The 19,301-nt window shown below is 41.5% G+C and overlaps 1 protein-coding gene across 3 annotated transcripts in view; it reads right to left on the bottom strand.

Moving 5' to 3' along the window:
* The window catches only part of LOC118899967 (F-actin-monooxygenase MICAL2), a 223,234-nt gene that overhangs the window by 25,206 nt on the left and 178,727 nt on the right, over nucleotides 1-19,301 (bottom strand). For all 3 annotated transcript variants that reach the window (XM_036862051.1, XM_036862052.1, XM_036862053.1), the window contains 3 exons: nucleotides 12,618-12,733; nucleotides 8,769-8,861; nucleotides 5,830-5,923 (listed from right to left, as the gene is read on the bottom strand). In XM_036862051.1, coding sequence (XP_036717946.1) covers nucleotides 5,830-5,923; nucleotides 8,769-8,861; nucleotides 12,618-12,733 — 303 coding nt within the window. The remainder of the gene's footprint in view (nucleotides 1-5,829; nucleotides 5,924-8,768; nucleotides 8,862-12,617; nucleotides 12,734-19,301) is intronic.

Genomic DNA, 19,301 nt, shown 5'->3' with positions numbered 1-19,301 from the left:
TTTCTTTAGTCTCTTTTCATCTAGAACAGTTCCCTAAATTCCTCCTTCCCCTTTTTTTAAATGACACTGACTTTTCTCACTTATTTTGCAGATTGTCTCTCAATTTGAATTTGCCTGATTGTATTTTTATGGTTAAATTCAAGGTAAGCGTTTCTGGCTGAGGCGCTGCATAAGTGAACATGTATCTTTCTTAGTACATCACAGCAGGAAGCTCATGATGTTAGTTTGATTATGGTTATGATTAGTTAAGGTTAAGGTGGTGTTTCCTGTTCACTTTTATTTTTCTGCTTGCTAATTTTTGTATGTAATCTTCTATTTCTTTAAATGTTTCCCACAGATACATAGTATATTCTGTATTTGATAATTATAGTTGAAGTTCTTGGCCATTTAAATTTGTTGATTTTGCTTGAACCTCATTCTTAGTGGCTCACTTCCTTGTGTTTTGGGTGATTTTTTAAATTATTATTATAAGCTCATGGTTTACTGAACTTTGTCTGAATCCTGAGAGCCTAAACTGAGGCATGGTTTCTTCCATATAGGATCTATAATTGGTTTTGGAGTGCTAGAGACCTGGCTTAATATGGGAATCTCAAGGTTAGCTCCCCTACTTTTTGTTAGACCCAAGACAACCCTGGATTTCTGTTTTTGTGTTTGCTTCCTTCCTGGAACATGTAGGCTTCAGCATACCTTCTTTTCTCTCTCTTTTTTGGCCCTGAGAGATTTCTCTCACTTACTTAAGAGCCTAGCAATGATTTCAAAAGTATCTTGTTGCAGTGAATGGGCTTTTATAGTATTTAGTCCACCATTCCACTGCTCCACACTTCTTAGGAACCACATTCTGTATCCTTGGATGAGGTGGCCAGTTGCGTATTTAGTTTAAAATATTTTTTTCAGGTAAAATTATTACGACAGTGTTTTTTAAAACCGAGGGTTGCAAAATTAATTTTATGGGTCACAACAAGCACTAAAAATGAGACAGAATAGAAAGTAGTAGTCTTTTATATGTAGCAAAATTCAATATTATCTCTTGAAACATTTTATTCAGTTATATATTTATATGTACTAACTTGTGATATAAAACATATTTCTTGCTGCTGTCATGGGAATTTTTTTGTGTAAAGCAATTGTCTAGGGCACACAGCTTTGAAGCCTCAATGACCCTAGAATCCATGCAATGGAGAGAGGACCCAAGGCTTCTTCAGGAAGAGAATCTTAGTCTCACCCTCACTGGGCCCATCTCTGTTATAAGGCCACTGCTCAACCAGGTGGCTACTGAGGCTAAAAACAGAGGTAAATACATAATAAATGGATTACTGACATTTGTTGAGTGAGGCAATCTGTCATAAACCAGCATCCCTGCATGTCTTTGCTGAGTGTGCCAAAGAGCAAGGCCTAACCATCCTGTGTCCCTGAGCCACTCTTGCAGCCAGCCAAGTAGACTACTTGCTTCCTGGGAAAGGGCGTTGGCTTATTTACTGCTTGCCATAAAAGCTGCTGAGTTCCTCTACTGTGGCACAATCCACTGTGTGCACAGCTGCCATCAGGGCCTATCAGGCTACACCCTGGCACTTAGATACAGGGCAACTTGTACCACACTGCTGCTCCTGCTGTTTGCTGTGTTGTGAGTAAAAGCTCCCTTGCTCTGATGCACTGAATATCACTGTTTACTTTCAGCACATAGAGTGTAGCAAATCCATCCAAATTCCTTGGTTGCTTAGCTACCAACTTCAGAGTCTTTGTCTATGAATGGCATCAGGATTCAAACTCAGGAGTGTTGGATTCTAATATCTGTGTTATTTTCAGGGCACCTCGTTGCTTTATCATCCAGGAAATTACTGTTTCTTCTGTTCCTCAGCAGCAGTCAAGATAAAAACCACAGAGTGTAAGCCAAACTACTTCCCTCTTCCTGCCTAGGGTTCATTGCAATTTCTCTTGTCATAATGTGTGCTCCTGCTGCCACCTGCTGGCAGCCTCAGACATCCTGCTATTTCTTTGTAAACCCCTTATCTGTGTGAAGGAAAAGCCATCAGGCTGTAAAACAAAAAAGCAAGAAGCTCAATGCAGGGATGCAGGCAATCAACTCGTAAACCATCCTCAAAGTTGGTAAAGCTATAAGGGAGGAATATGCCGTTACACTCCCCTGGGGACTAATCTTTTCTCCCTCAAAGCTGATCTCAGTTTTCACCAGATTTTACCTGTCCCCAGGTATTGAAAGAAAGCACAGATTCTGTTATCTACTAAATTTGAATGGTGGTCTCTTGCTAAACTGTGGTGTTCCATCGCACATAACACTGACCACTACACTGACAACCAACAAAACCAGAAGGTAACCAAGAAGAGTCTAAGTGGCTGCAAAGCTCGACTTGACCTCTTCATAGACGGTAAGGCTCAGAGCAATCAGGCCGCTGTATATCATGGTCCTTTACTCTGGGCAGCTAGGACCATCAGGAGAATCCATTTCCTTTGTCAAGGACGTCCATCTCTCACACTTACACACACACACACACACACACACACACACACACACACCCTACAGAACATAATGACTTGTCATCTGGGGTGGATTGTTGGACTTTTGTTTTTCTTTGTTTCCCTTGCCTTGACAAAACGGGGAAAAACCCTTCCTGGGGGTGGGAGAGCTTGTTTCTGACTGTTGGAAAAAGAGAAAGCAGGAATTGTTGTCACGACAATTGGGAGCTCATCAAAGCCTCATTTTGCTCATCAGCCATCACTGCCCTCCGTCCTGCACCCCCGCGTGTTCCTCTAATTCAATGCTCGCCTAGTGAATAACTCCTAGGAACAAAAGACCCTTTCAGGCTGGCGCACATCATTATCAGAGGAGACTTGCATAACTGTCGCAGACGACTCATGTTTTCAGGCCTGTCTCTAAATCTGGTTATTCACAACCTTTATAGTTCAATATTATTGCCTAACTGTGATCATTTTCTAATTATCCTAATAATACTTATTAAATAATTCCCATTAAATCACTTGAACCAGAGCAGCCCAGGCCAGCTCAAATACAACTTAACCTAATAAACATCGGTCATTCATTAAGCACCAGGGCAAGCTCTTAAAGGGGCTGAGTAGAATATTAAACTGCAAAGGAATATTATTATTGCACAAATGTTATTACAAGTTCGAGTGTATTAATTTCAATGCCTGGTTTGCAAATCTTCTGTTTGGTTTCCTTTGGGGCCGCTCTCTGTGACTTGACTCTTTCAGTCTCCTGCCCCTTGTTAATCTGCATCTGTCACCCACATAAGGACAATTAAGGAGAAAAAGGCCCATAAACTTAACAGGGGAATTAAATTACCAAGGATATAGAGGGAATGAACAGAATCCATCTTCTGGCCAGGCAAATACACCTTTGAAAACACCATAAGCTGGCCGAGTTTCTTTAGCTGATAACTGCAAATAGCCTTTTTTTATATTGAGGGTGAGGGAGATTTTCAGAAGCTTTAAAAATTTGGTTTCCAGACTTTAAATTTCAAGCAATAAAGATCAGAGAGTCAATTCTTTAAAAAGTGTGAATGGATATTTAACATTTTGTAAAATAATATCAGTAGCCATTTATTAAATGCCTACAATGTGGTAGGCACTCTTGGGAGACTCTTGGTCCACCAATACACTTAATTCTCAAAATGACCTGGTAATGTGAGGATTATTAGCTCCATTTTTCACATAAGGAATCTGAGAGCAGAGAGGTTAAGTGATTCTCCCAAAACCACACAGCCTAAATGCAGTGGAACAGAATTTGAACACAGGGCTCCTTGACGCTTACAATTTTACTTACCCCACTACGCCATACTGCCTCCCCAGCAAAATGAAACATGTCCTAGCTTTGCTGGTTTATCCCTTTCACTTCTACGGCTCTCACTGAAGTCAGCGGATTCCTAAAGACAAGTGCCAAGCCTTCCTGATCGGGAATATGACCAAACATTTCATTGTATCGAAAGCCCTGACAATGGCTGTAGAGGTAGGCAGGGACTCCAAGCAGTGAGAAACAGTTACCATTTTTGTCAAGAACCCTACTTCCGATGGGTGGATTTGGGTTCTCTTTGCAAGGAAATGCACAGAGTATTGTAAGAAAAGGAGCAAATATTTATTAACCATCTCTCCCATGCCAGGCACTGTGCTAGGGCTCCCACATACATTGTTTTAGCCAATCCTCACCACAAATCCAAGGAACAAGTATAATTATCACTCCCACTTCAGAAACACAGAAGCTGAGGCACAGAGGGGTAAAGTCAGGCTCCAACGTTTCCAGAGAGACAATAACCACACAGCTACAGAAGCTGAAACCACAGGGCCTCTCATGTGGACCGGCCCTTGCAGGGCTCTGGGAGCAGCCCCACAGGTTTGCCTGCATGACTTTGTATGAGCTTCGGGCCTCACAAAATCTGGGTCTGCCCCTGCTGGTACCATTATTCTCGAATAACTGAACTTTTAAGAGAACTGAAGCCCTAACCTTTCCCTATGTTGTTTACATGATCACACACAGAGATATGTGTTTTCAGTGTCTGCTTTCTCACATTTTATATCCCAAATACAGAAGGCTAAAGACATCACATCAGAAATTAAAGAGACAATACCCCTAATATATACACATATATATATCACTGAATCGCTTTGCTGTATACCTGAAACTAACACAATATTGTAAATCAACTGTGCTTCAATTTTTAAAAAGAGACAATACCCCCCATTGACCCCAGTTCACTAGCTACAACACTGCTGGATGGTTTCCACAAACACATAGATTTCTTTCAGTTTCATTCCTCACTCAAAACTCTCTGCTGGTTCCTTATGCGTTATGGCATTTCACGTCTTTTTACTTTTGGTCTTTGCAGGTGCTGTTCCCTCTGCCAGAATAGTCTCCTCACCTCCCTGGTAACCTCCTGTTCCTTCTCCAGTTCTTGTCTTAACAGATCACCCCTTCCAGGTGATTAGGCTGACCGCCCCCCTTCCCCATCGAGATCAGTTAGGAACCTCGTGATTCTGTCCTCATTCCACCCTAATGCTTGTTCCCGTCACAGCCCTCGTCCCCCTGTATTGTGGTTTATTCACATGTCTGTGTCCCTCAATGGACCATAAACTTCTCAAAGGCAGGAAATGTCATACTTATCATTACAGACCTACTGTCTTAATGTCCAGTACAAAGCAGGCCTTCACCAGATGAATTCTGTTTGCATCTAAGAATCTGAAGCTACCAGTAGAACAGTTACTATTCATTGCTTTACCTTGTGCCAGGTGATGTGCTGATTTAATTTCATCATATATATATTTCATCATGTATATATATATATCTCCTTTAATCGTTATTTCAGCTCTATAAGATAGGAAACCACTATTATCCAAATTTTAGAGGAGAAAACGAAAGTTCATAAAGGTTTAGAACGTGACTGGCCCAAGGCCCTACAGCTGATAAAGGGAGCTACAGGTGGTAAAGGGAGAAACCAGGACTTTGACTCCAAGTCCAGGCTTTGAATCACTACCAACGTTGCTTCAACACCCAACTGTTTCTCCTGAATTTATCTTAATCCCTGAATTGCAAAGAACATTCACACTAGCAGAAGAGAGACCGGACAGACCAGAAATCCAAGGCCCACAGGCTGACTGATGCCCTGGGAATTTCAAACTGGACAACCAGTTTGATTTTGAAAGTGGGAAGCAGTTGTGGATTGAGCACCGCAGGTCCGTGTTGACAGTTCCACAGCGGGTGACAAGGTCTCACTGTTTTGCCCGGATGGTTAGACCGGCACTGTTTTCAGACCACAGACACGGGCCCGAGCCCGCTGTTCCAGATCCGTCCGCAGGGATGCCTACCTGCTTCTCCTCTCAGCGTCTTCTCTAGCCTCACGCCCTGGATCTCGGAAGCCCTCTGCCACTCCTCCACCTCTTCCAGCTGCCTCTGGATGGCCTGCAATGCCAGGATCGTACGTCACGCAGGTACTTTCAACGTGCAGAGTCATGCAAGGGCGCCACTTCTGCCGCCTACTTTCCAAGAGGAAGAAGCCCTTTCCCTCGTGATGCCACCTCCTTGATTAACTGGGTAAGAACCTATGAATTCCCAAAACAACTAGAACTTGACATTTCCTTTCTTTAAGTATGAAAACATAAAGCAAGGAGTCTGTGTGTAAGCTCAATTTGCCCCCAAGGAGACATTAAAACACTCCCCTTTGACCAGGCCAGTCACACAGACATGCTCTCAGGCAGAGGCTGCTGGGCTGGGTGGGTGGTCCTCGTAGTTCCTGGACTCCGCGGAGCCTCGACCTCTGGCCATGGTGACGGCATAGCCATCAGAACTACAGTCCCTACCTAGAGTAGGACAGGATCTCCGGGGGCAAACACAGGGCATGTTTCTTTTCCCAAGAAGAACCGGCAGATACCTCCCCAGAAGTTGTTCTGGAGCAGGAGACGTGGGCCAACTCCTGGGGCTGGGTGTCCCTCTCTTGGTTTGTCCTGCTCCTGTCCTCAGCTACAAATGGGCAACCTATCCTTGCACTGCACCATGGGGGCTCTTGATTGCCTGTGGAAGTGCACTGTGGCTTATTACTAGCAGTTTATTAAGACAAGACAGAAATGTTTATCCCGTTAAGGCACCCGCTCCATAACCTTAACCTAACCATCAAGGCACCTAGCGAGGCTTGGGATCACGACTGCATTTGCCTTTACATGTTTATTTTCCTCACCAGCTATTTCTCGCTTGTATATGAAGAAGGAAAATGAAGGGAAAACCTTTCCTCTGTACGTTCTGTTCATCCCGTCCATTTTCTCTGCTTTCAAACACACGCTGCCAAAAGGCACATCTCTTGACAGAACAGACTTTGCACCTGGCAGACCAGGTGTGTTCAAGGAAGTGGCAGCTGTCTGGGCAGGTAGAACGTGTGTGTTCTTCCTTTCCTACCTTCCTCTAGCTCTGTCTCACTCCTCTTCCTCCTTAACTCCACATCGTTCTAAGTCTCCCCTGGATTCAAAGTACAATCGCTGAGGCATGTGCAACCCGTGAAGAGGCCCAAGCAAGGGTGGCGGTGGGAGGGGTGGGGACGGAGCAGCCACCTGGCTTCTGGTCTCAGCTGAGAGTGTTTAAGCCCCGAACATAAAATCTGAAATAGATGGAAATTCTATCTAAAACTACTTGTAATTTTATGCCCTCTTCCTCTCTGTCTCTCTTTTAAAGACAATTATATCTTTATAGATCTGTCTCTTGCTGGCACGGTGTAGAATTGCTAAAGGAAGGGAAACATTTAAATGACTTTATTACTGATTACTTTGCAATTATGGCCCTATAATTGTTATGGACTGAGTAGTGCCCCCTCCACCCCCACCCCTGCCACCCCGCCAAATTCATATGTTGATGTCCTAATCCCTAAAGAGACTGTGTTTGGAGATAGGGCCCTTAAGGAGGTAAATAAGGTTAAGTGAGGTCATACCAGTGGGCCCTAATCCAACAGGACTAGTGTCCTTATAAGAAAAGGAAAAGATACCAAAATTCTCTCTCTCTCTCTTTCTCTGAATGCACACAGAAAAAAAGGTCATGTGAAGACACAGCAAGAAGGCAGCTGTCTACAAGCCGGGAAGAGAGTCCTCACCAGAAACCAATCCTGCAGGCACCTTGATCTTGGACTTCCAGCCTCCAGGACTGTGAAAGAATAAATTTCTGTGGTTTAAGCCACCCAGTCTGTGGTATGTCATTATGGCAGCTCAAGCTGATTGATACGGTGGTCATTCTTTAGAAACTAAGGATGAAAATCTCAAAGATTATACAGGACTGGTATGGGTGCTAGCAGATTAGGCGTCAAAAGGCCATCGTAATTCTTCTGTTATCACTGCCTACTGTCTGGAGTAAAAATAGAAGGAGGGGAAATTGCTGAGTTTGCCAATCCATTTCATAAAGACTTCTGATGTTCTCAGAAGGAAAAGTTGAAATGTTTCAAGAAAGCCTGTTTCAGAAGTTGAGAATGGACAGAGGGAATTTATGGGAATTTTTCCCATCCACTAGGTGAAGGGGGTGGCTCCCAAGTCAGTCACTGAGAAGAGTAAAGGAGGCTGGAGTAAGTGACTTCCTGTTTTTGTCAGAAACAAATTACAGGACTACCCGGCCTGATAAAGCGAACAACTGGAAGAAGGGATGTAGGGTATGCTGCATTAACATGAGTGGTCATTTTAAGTCCTTCTGTCCTAAAACCCAACTGTCCCTCAAGGCTAGGTTTGGGGTCCTCAGGGAGAGGGGGTGTGCCTTGACTTTCTGCTTCATTTTGCAGGTGGGCAGATCAACTTGGGCAGAAATGTTTGGAGTAAACAATCAGCCCAGGAAATCTGTAGCAGAATGCTAGATGCTTGTGTGTTCAACTAACCTTGGAATAGAGACAGCCCCAGTAGTTGTCAGCTCAGCAAAGACACTGTCAGAAAGTCAGGGGAAGGTTGTGTCCTCACAGAGGACAAAACTAAGGCCACTGGTGTGTGGCACTAAGGGCCTGGGATTGTTCCCAAGGCCGTGTGTTGGCTGCTGTTCCAGCTCACTTTGCAGGACACGCGTCTGCAGATGCAAAGGCAGCTGGGAGTGGGTCAACTCAACACCTGGGCCCTCCAGGCCCCAGAGTCCCACCAGGGATTGAGTCAGAGCCTTTAGAATAGCCACAAGCCCGGTTGCTCAGAGAAGAGAGACCTATCTTTCCCCAGTGCAATACAGATTTCCAAAGGCTTCCAGATCCAGATCCCCAGGATCCCAGACCCACTTACTCAGCTCAAGTTTGTATTCTGACCTGAGCTTTATGAAGTCTTTTCAATTCTTCTTGCTTAACCAATTGTTTTGTTGCTTTTTCTAGCTTCCTTCTTCTTCTTAGTGTCTTCCTCTCCTACAAAAACCAAGAAGAAAAAAAATATGTCTTGAAAAATGAAGCTGAAATTTACAAAATACTGTCACACACTCTGCCCTCTCCAACCAAACCACTGCTTAGCTTCTAGAACAACAATGTCAACAGAACTTTCTGCAGTGATGGAAATGTTCTGTATCTAGGCATAAGACTGCCTTCCCTACTTCACTTTGCTTGTACAAATACGTCATTAATACCACTGGGTTCCCTGTGTGCCTGGGCTAGTAGAATACAGAACATTCAAAATTGAGGCATTTAAAATAGCTGTCCAGATCCTGACGGTGTCTCTTCCAGGTTTTAGACAGCAGAGAAAGGAGAAGTAGTGGTGTGACCAGCTCCACATACTGGAAGTTTCAGGAGACTCTTCTGATTGGAGAGGCAGCAGAGAATAATGTTTGAGCACTGGGCCCAGGAGCCATGCAAAGCTGGCATTCAAACCCCAGCTGAGCTGTGTGAGCTTCGGGATGTCATACAACTTTCTGAACTTCAGCGTCCTCTTCAGAGCGATGAGAATGATTTAATGCCTACCTTGTAGGGATGGGATAAGGACTAAATGGGGTAAGGTGGGTCAAATCCTTTGCAGAATACTTAAAAAAGATATGGGATAGATATTCAGCAAATACTATGATTTTTACTGTTACCAGTATGATTATTATATTATTATTATACAAATTAGCATGATTATAATTTCTTACTAAAATCTACTATTTTTCATATATGTGTGTGTATGTATGTAGTATGTATAATGTATGTATGTATGTATACATCTTACATATACAAAATAAATGTCCAACTTGGGCCAGTTTTATTATGTTTGCCTTCTCGGAGCATACACATCAATTTTCTATATTAGGATGAGAATGAGAACATACGAGAGACTTTTTTCTATGCTGGCAGAAATAAATATGGAATTAAAAACTTGTTACATCTAGCCTGGTGCCTGGGCATTCAGTAGCTCTGGCTGAGCTGAATATTTGCCCATTAAAAGGACTATAAATCCACAAGTGGGGAATAGACCTAACAGGCCTGACCCCAGGTCCATAATAGAGGTCAGAGATTTTACCTTAAAAGCAAGTGCCTTTCCAGGGCTTTCTGGATCCTTGTCATTCGGCCACCCATTCCATCACTCTCCTTAGGAGAGCATCCAGCTTTCAGGGTTCAGAATGTTTACGGATCATTGGTGAAAACATTTAGCTCAATGACGAAACTTGGTTTTTCTAAAATTCTCTGTAGGATGTAGAATCCTAAAGATCTTCATCCTTTCTTTCATCCTTGGAAGGAAATTTTGGCTCTCAGAACTCAAACTTATTCTATATCACATCTCTATTGCTAGAGGACAACTTCCAGATTGACTGTCAACCACTGCAGAGGTTCCAGGTCATTTGGGTGAGGGAACCTCTCCTTTAAGCAGCCAGGACCTTTCTGGGAAGGCTGGGTGGGGAGGGGTGTGTTGGTATTTAACAAATATCTCTTGAGCTTCCACTATACTAATCTACATAATAATTGCCAGCATTTTTTGAGTGCTATGTGCCAGACACTGTACTGATTACTTCACATGCATCATTTTATTTATTCCACAAATTACACTTATTTCACAGATAAGGAAATCAAAAACTCAGAGAAGTTAAATAACTTGTCCAAGATGACACAATCCGGAATTGGTAGAGCCAGGAGCTAAGCGCAGGTAACCTGAATCCAGTGTCCACATTTCTATCGAGTTTATTCTGCCTTTCCTGTGCCAAATTCGGTGCAGATGCATCAAGGATCTCTGCTTTATAGAAATATCAAACTTTCCCCCTAAATTAAGACCATTCAAACAATTTCAGCGAGGGATGCCTTGACAGCATCACGCTGTCTTAGCACTTCCCAGCAGCAAAGCTGCCAAACCCCAACTGCTTTATCAAGAGTCAGCAAAGCAGAACCTAGACAGGGAAAGAAAGTCCTTTACTGCCTTTTATTAAAAGATGTGGACATAGAAAAAAAGAAGGATGATTTATTAACAAACGCTCATATAGCCTTACATTGCACCAGGCACGGTTCTCACATCTTCAATAATGGTGATGACGATACAGAGAAGAAAGGAAAACGTCTAAGGGCTAAGGAAGAAAAAGATGAAGGACAGAGAAAGGGAGAAATCTGGCAGGACTGAAGACAAGCTGCCTGTCCCCCTCTCTCTCAGATCCAGACATTAACTTGAGGGGAGGGGGCAGAGCAAAGAGGCGAGGCTGCATATCCTGTCTCCAGTTTCCTTTGCAAAGGTTCACTTGAGCTGACGTGGGCTCTGTGCCATGTGGCTGGGGACACACCTATATGGGGCAGAAGAGATAAAGAAACTAGAAGGGAAAGCACTTCCCTTGTTCCTTCAGTGTGAGCCCTTGGGAAGTCATAAAGAAGGAACCTTTTTGCCAGCTTCCCTGCCTGAAGAGTGGGCCGTGTTGGAAGCCAGGTGAAGTGGGCAAGGTTTACCACACTGCAGGCTTATGTGATGACTGGCTCTGTTCTGGTCCAGCAGGAGGACAAGGAGCTATTCGCAGCGCTTGCCCTAGGTATCATGGTCTTGCCATTTCGATGCCTTTCAGCCATTCCATTCTTTTGGTCCCCATGAGTGGCAGAATGGCTGATGCTGGGGCTTCTGCCTCATTTGAATACAGAATTAACTCAGGGTCACTCAAGGGGGTGAGAGGTTCTGTAAGGAAATCCCAGAAATCAACACGACACATAGAATTCATTGGTACTGAGTGTCTAACTAATCATGGACACCCACGGTTAGAAATCAGAAATCTCTACGTATTCTCTTCTTCTCATTCTCTCTCTCCCCACCACGTCCCAGCTCTCTCCTGACTTGCTCCAAGGTGGGCCGTGGGGAGCTGGAACCCCTGAATGACTTGAGATGATGCCAAAGCTCCTAGCGCTAGATATGGAAAAGTTGAGTTTAAGTAAATAAATTTGGTTCTCTCTCTTTCTCCACAGATCCTTACTGCTCCAAAAAATAAACACTGCCAGAGCAGTGAACTGCTTCTGTCTGCCCAGGAAGCATATGATGTCCAGCCATTCAGCTCTTCCAGCCCCAGAGGATAAAGAAAACAATGGTGGGATTTGGTCATGGGATGCGTGTCTCCGTGTATGTAACATACAGACACATTTAAAGACATACAATGACGTTTGTGTTTTTTAATCCATGGGCATGGGAGTTATTTAAAGGGTTCTCCAGAAATTAATGTTCATTAAGCAAAGGGAAGAACTGCCATTCCCCCGCCGGCACACGGCTAGTCAGTGGGGATCCTCAGAGTCTAGATGCAACTGCATGGTACATTTCGTATTTCTGATTAGAATAAACATAACGTTTTCCATGCAATCTGCCTCTAGTGCTTCTTAAATGAAGCTGTGCTACCCCTAGGGAAATACACATCTGCTTGTTTTAATTTTTTCGATGGTTTGCTTGTTGGATCACCACTTTAAGAGCTGCAGTCACCAAATGGTTTCAAGTAAGTATGTCTGTTTTTTCCCCCTTCCCACTTTGACATCTCTGAGAAAGGCAAGTTTCTAAAAGTTAAAAAATATATATATAAAGGTAATTCTTAGGGGGTTCCAGGTAAAAAGAGCGGCTGCTGTCAGATGCAATGAAACGTGATTCTCCTAATGAAACTGCTGCAGCTGGAGCCCACATTGGGTCTGAAATCTGGATGGTAAACGGCCCCCGCAAGCCAAGGCCCCCTTTGGTTTGCCAAGTGTTGTTACCTTTGACCGCAAGAAAGGCTGAGGATCGAATTCTTCATCTGCAGAGGAGGTGGTGGTGGAAGAGGTGGAAGAGGCAGTCCCTGTCACCTGCGTTCTGACGGGGACGTGCTTGGGACCTGAAATGGGAACAGAAGAACTCACTGAACTCCTAGCTTCTTCTCCTGCGTCATGACCCAAAGCCACCTCTCCCTCCTCCCTGCTACCCCCATTCTCTTCCTCCCTGCCCTCCCCTCACTGCACCTGCCATGAGCGTGAGGCGGCAGCACCTAAGGGCAACTGAAAATTTGGCCCTCTACGTTAATTACATTTCTGGGTCCCTGCCAAGAGCTTTGCAGCTCTCTTTTCATGTGAAAAATAAAAAGGTATTATGCAGAAATCAATTAATTCCTTAAACACCATTTATATGGTGTGTTGCTAGGAATGCATTCAGAGATGAAATCTATTATTAAAATTCATGTCTGAAGTTAGCTGAGTTACCTAAATGCTTGTGTAAGGTTCGTTCTGCAGAGTAATTGAATGCAAAAAAGTCGGAGCCAGCTCTTAAACAAATCGCCCTTCTGCGGCTCACAGCATCTGGCACCCATTTTTACTACACGACATCTGCTCAGTGTAAAAGGGCTGGCGTCAGAATGTCTGGTCATAGAAAAAAAAAAAATCCCAAATGTAATCAGAAGCAAAAGGACTCTAAGCCTAAGGTTTTATCACATAGTCTCGTGCAACATAAATATTTCATTAATTATGGCTAAACAAATGCCAACTTTATTTTCCCAACTTGCAGATATTATCACATCATCGAAGTGATGATTCAAATGCCAGGAAAGGCGGTTTAAGATAGGGAGGGCTCAACAATTCAGGGCCCACGGGAGAGCTGAAGTCGAGGGGAGATGCCAACCCCTGAAAAAGAGGTAGATGGTTAGAGGCAGGAAAGTGCCTGTGTTCGCTCAGATCTCTTTGTGATCTGACTGGGGATCACGTGTGATAAAGTGTTCCAGGTGCCACAGGAGATTTTTATTCTTCTCAGCTAGAACATCTGCCCCTACACATCAACCTGATGCAGAGTTAATGATTAATATCTGGATTAACGCACCTTGAACACTGGATATCAGAACCAGCTAGGACTCCATGATAGGAGATTTACTAATCTTTACTCTGCCGCGTCAGCTTCTATCTAAAGAGAAATATGTGTTGGGTGGGGAGGGAGAAGGAGAGGCAATTCCAAGCTGACTAACATTCTCTCCAGCCTGCCTTTTCTTCCCTGTAATTTTCAACTATTCACCCCAGTGGGAGAGGCCAAGTTTTAAAAATTAAGGGTAATTTTAACCTCCAGGAACACATTTACATATGCTGTTATTCAAAGCAAAATAATGCAAAACATCTATATAATAACACAGCCTCTCTGGGGAGAGAGTTAACTGTTTTCCACTTTAATTTGCCAGATGGGAACGCTCAGGTGAAGAGAAAATCAGGAGCCGCATAATAACGGTGGAGGCATCGTTAGTGGGGAGCTGAGACTGTTTCCCAGCCCCAGCCACTAAATCACCACTGAGTACTTTAGTCACTGAGTATTCCCCTCTTAGTGTGTGAGCTTGAGGAACTAACTTCACCTCCTGAGTTTCTGGGGATCATGACATCTAACTTGCAGAACTGTTGTAGAAGAGTAAACATAATCAATATAAAGAGCCTAACACAGTGCCTGGTTCATTGCAGGTGCTTAAATAAATGTCATCATCATCATCCGCTGCCTCTCCCAGAAGATGAAGCAGCAGCCATTGCTTCATCATCATCATCGATCCCAACGAACAATACTGCAATATTACTAAAACTGCCTAATCTACCGTCATTTTATGGAGGAAGTATAATAACCTAAATTTAAAACTTTTTCTAACTGTCAAAAATAAATTTAATATTTCCACTGAATTTTATTTTGAAATTGAGGAGAAAACGTTCCCAGATATAATGCATTTCTTAAACTTCTGGCAAAGTTATATAAAGTTAAATGGTTACCCTTGAATCTCTTCCCCTTTACTCTCTTCCATCATAGAACCATTCATTCTAGTTTACTTTTCATTTGCAAGCTTAAAAAATTTGCAGCATTGTTCTACTCTGGCTGTAATGGAGTGACTGATTCTGGGACTGATCTCCCACCACAAAGCACTAGAAGTCAGGATGAAATATATGAAGCAGCTGTTTCCAGACACTGGACAAGAGGCAGTACAGAACTGTGATAAAGGCGGGAACAGAGCTTACATGAGGTAAGCCCTACAATCACAGTAGCTTTCTGCCTACAGGCACTTTCCAGAACACAGTGCAGGTAGGAGGAACCTAAACAGAGCATAGCAGATTCATTGAGTTGAGAAGACAAAGGTCACCGTTTGAGTGGGCTGAGGCAGTTGGAATATGTGGGGAAGAGTACTGAGAGGAAGGAGCTATGCAGAAAACAGACTTCAGAAATAAGCATAAAAGTCAACTTGAGTCTATTGCTTAATGATAAACTATAGATGCATAGAGAGAAATTGCATGAGGTTGGGCCGACAACTGCTGAAGAGTTACAGGGTAAATAATCTCTAAAGCTTTCACAAGACTGGAAAATGTTCAAGTTTTACCCAAATAGGGTAGAGCAAATGTTGGGGGCATTAGAGTGGAGACGACAGAAGAGTCGCACTTGAGTAACAGGGATAAATTACCTCTAGAGTAAAGGTCATTATAGACATAACTAATTAAGCTTAAAAACCAGCCTTGTAAGAAACAAATTGATCTGCAAGTTACTCTACTGCCTGCCAAACATTTTTTAATGCTTATATAACATTCTTTAAATGAGGAAACAAAATCTAGACACTCTAAAATGTAATATTTACAAAATCTAACAGCCAGTAAGCAGTTACTAGATACACAAAAAAGCAGGACAATGAGTCTGATAATCAAGAGAAAAATCAATCAATAAAAGCAGACTCAGAAATGATGAAATTAGCAGACAAAGATTTAAAAAGAGTTATTCTAAATGTGCTCAAGAATTTAAAAAGAAAACATGAACAGAATAAGGACAGAAACAATAAATATTTTTAAAAGAACCAAATGGAACCTATGAAGATGAAAACTACAAAATCTGAAATGAAAATTTCACTGGATCAGTTTAACAACAGACTAAATACTGCAGAGGAAAATATTCAGTGAAATTAAATAATAGCAATAAAATAAAAACTATCTAAAATGAAGCACAGAGAAAAAGAGACTGAAAAAATGAATAGAACCTCAATGACCCGTGGGACAATATCAAGTGGTCTAAAATACATATGATTGGAGTGCCAGGAGACAGAGGGAGAATGACAGGAACAGAAAACATAGTTGACATAATATTGCTGAAAATCATGCAAATTTAATGAAAATTGTAAATCCACAGCTTCAAGAAGCTCAGAAACCCACAAGCAGGGTAAACACAAAGAAAATCATAGCAAGCCTCATGATAATGAAATTGCCAAAAACCAGAGATACAGATAAAATCTTAAAAGAAGACAGAGAAAAATGATACATTTCATACAGAGAAACAAAGATAAGAATGTCCATGGACATCTTGTCAGAACCTAAATATGCCAAGAGACAATAGAACATCATTAAAATGCTGAAAGAACAAAAAAAATCTGTCAACTTATGACTCTATGTCCAGTGAAACGACCCATTCAAAATGAAGCAAAAGGGGCTTCCCTGGTGGTCCAGTGGGTAAGACTCCACACTCCCAATGCAGGGGACCCAGGTTTGATCCCTGCTTGGGGAACTAGATCCCGCATGCACACTGCAACTAAGAGTTCGAAGGCCACAACTAAGAAGTCTGCATGCCTCAGTGAAGATCCCGTGTGCAGCAGCTAAGACCCGGCACAGACAAAATAAATAAATAAAATAATAAATAAATAAATAAATATCAAAAAAAAATTCTCCTTACCTTCCTTGTTTTTTTAAAAAAAAATGAAGCAAAAAGAAAGGGGTTTTTTTTGTTGTTTTTTTGCTTTTTTTAGGAGAAAGAAGTTAGGATAATTTGTTGTTAGCTGACATGGATATTAAAAAGTTTTAAAAAGTTCTGTAGCAGAAGGAATATACCAGATGGAATGAAGAGGTTCAGAAATGGTAAATATAAAATAATTTTTCTTTGTGGTTCTTAATTTCTTTAAAAGACAATTGACTGTTTAATGTAAGATAGTGTGAAATAATAAGAAATATACCTACAGATCTTCCTCTGCTTACAATGGGGTTACATCCCGATAAACCCATCCAAAGTTGAAAATATTGTAAGTTGAAAACTCATTTAATACACCTAACTTACTAAATGTTGTAACTTAGCCTAGCATACCTAAATGTGCTCAGAACACTTACATTGCCTACAGTCGGAAAAAATCATCTAAAACAAAGCCTAATTTATAACAAAGGGTAGACTAGCTCATGTATTGATAGATTATTGAATACTACACTGAAAGTGAAAAACAGAATGGTTGTTTGAGTACAGAGTACAGGCTGTAAGTGTATCGGTTATTTACCAGCCAGGTCTCCTGGCTGACTGCGAGCTGTGGCTCTCTGGAGAGTATGGTACCACATATTGCTTGCCTGGGAAAAGATCAAAATTCAAAATGTGAAGTATGGTTTCTAGTGAATGCATATTGCTTTTGCATTACCATAAAGTCAAAAAATTGCAAATTGAACCAGTGTAAATCAGGGACTTTCTGTATTGGTCTCTGCCCCTGGCTTCCGCTAATATTTGATCTTTGACCCCAATTCCTGACAAAAAGGTCCTAAAACCCTTGGAATTTCCTAGGTGATAGGAGTATCTTTTGTTCTAATGAGGTGGCTCTTGGTGGTCTTGTGGATGGGGACTGGCCACTAGAAAGACCAAGCCATGATTAGAAGCTTGGAACTATCATCCCTACCCCTCCATCTTCTGAAGAGGGGAGAGGGGCTGGAAAATGAGTTAATAATCGATCATACCTATGTGACGAAGCCTCCATAAAAATCCCTGAAGTACAGGGTTTAGAGAGCTCCCAGATTGGTGAGCACATCCATGTGCTGGGAGGGTGCTGCACCCCAGCTCCATGGGGACAGAAGCTCCTGTGCTTGGGACCCTTCCAGACTTCACCCTATGTATTTCTTCATCAGGCTATTCATCTGTATCCTTTATCATATCCATTATAATAAACTAATAAGTATAAGTAAGTGTTTCCCTGAGTTCTACACCAGACTAGCAAATTATTGAACCCAAGGAAGGAAATGGGGGAACCTCTACTTATAACCAGTCGGTCAGAAGTACAGGTGACAACCTGTAAGGATATAGAAGATTTGAGCAAACACTACTAATACATTTGACCTAATTGATTGATATAAAACAACATCCCCAATAACTAGAGAATATAAATTTTTTTCAGAGCACATGGAACATTCACTAAATTGGTGATATGCCAAGCCATAAAGCAAGTATCAACAAATTTCAAAGGACTGAAGTCATACATAGTATGTCTTCTGACAACAGTGAGGTTAAACTAGAAATCAATTAAAAAAAAATATAAGTAGAACACTTCAAAATGATTAGAACTTAAGCAATACTTTCTAACAACCTACAGATCAAAGAAGAAATAAAAATAAATTTAAATTAACTGATGATAAAAAATATGGTATAACAAAATGACTAGAATGCAGCTAAAGTGATGATTAGAGGGGAATTTAAAGCTTTAAATGTATACATTATGCAAAAGAGAAAAGTTGACAATTGATGCTCTAAGATCTACTTCAAGAAACTAGAAAAAGAACCACCAAATGAACCTAAGGAAACCAAAAAGGAAGAAAATACTCAAGATAAGAACAAATTATGAAAGACAATAAAGACAAAGCAGAAATAAAATAGAAAATTAACAAAGCAAAAATTTTCTTCTTTAAAAAGATGAATAAAATTGATAACCACCACAAAGAATGATTGAGAAAAGAGACAGAAAACACACTTACCAATACTGAGGATAAAAAGTCCTACAGAGTACTAAAGGAAGCTAGTAACCATAAACCATTTTATGACAATAAATTTGAAAATTTAGATTAAATGGACAAATTTATTGAAAAACACGACTTACAAAACTGACATAAGAAGAAATAGAAAATCTGAGTAGTTACATATCTAACAAAAGGAACCCTCATACACTGCTGGTGGGAATATAAATTGGTGCAGCCACAGTAGAAAAGAGTGTGAAGGTTCCTCAAAAAGTTAAGAATAGATCTACCATATGATCCAGTTATTCCACTTCTGGGTATTTATCCAAAAAGCACAAAACACTAATTTCAAAAGATATACACACTATGCTACGTTCATCACTATGTTACGTTCATCACAGATATACACACTATGCTACGTTCATCACTATGCTATGTTCATAGAGATGTGGTATAGGAGAGAATACTACTCAGCCATAAAAAAGGATGACATCTTGCCATTTGTGACAACATGGATGGACCTTGAGGATTTTATGCTAAGTGAAATAAGATGGAGAAAGACAAATACATATGAGTTCACTTATATGTGGGATACAAAAATAAATAAATTAATGAACAAATCATATCAAACCAAATAAAGACAAACATGTGGATACAGAGAACAGAGTAATGGTTACCAGAGGGAAGAGGGTACCAGAGGGAAAAATGGGTAAAGAGGGTCAACTGTAT

The sequence above is a fragment of the Balaenoptera musculus genome, chromosome 8 (assembly GCF_009873245.2).
Source record: "Balaenoptera musculus isolate JJ_BM4_2016_0621 chromosome 8, mBalMus1.pri.v3, whole genome shotgun sequence".
In the NCBI taxonomy this organism is placed as follows: Eukaryota; Metazoa; Chordata; class Mammalia; order Artiodactyla; family Balaenopteridae; genus Balaenoptera; species Balaenoptera musculus.
The sequence above is the reverse complement of the archived record's forward strand: the minus strand, read 5'-3'. Positions and strand labels throughout refer to the sequence as shown.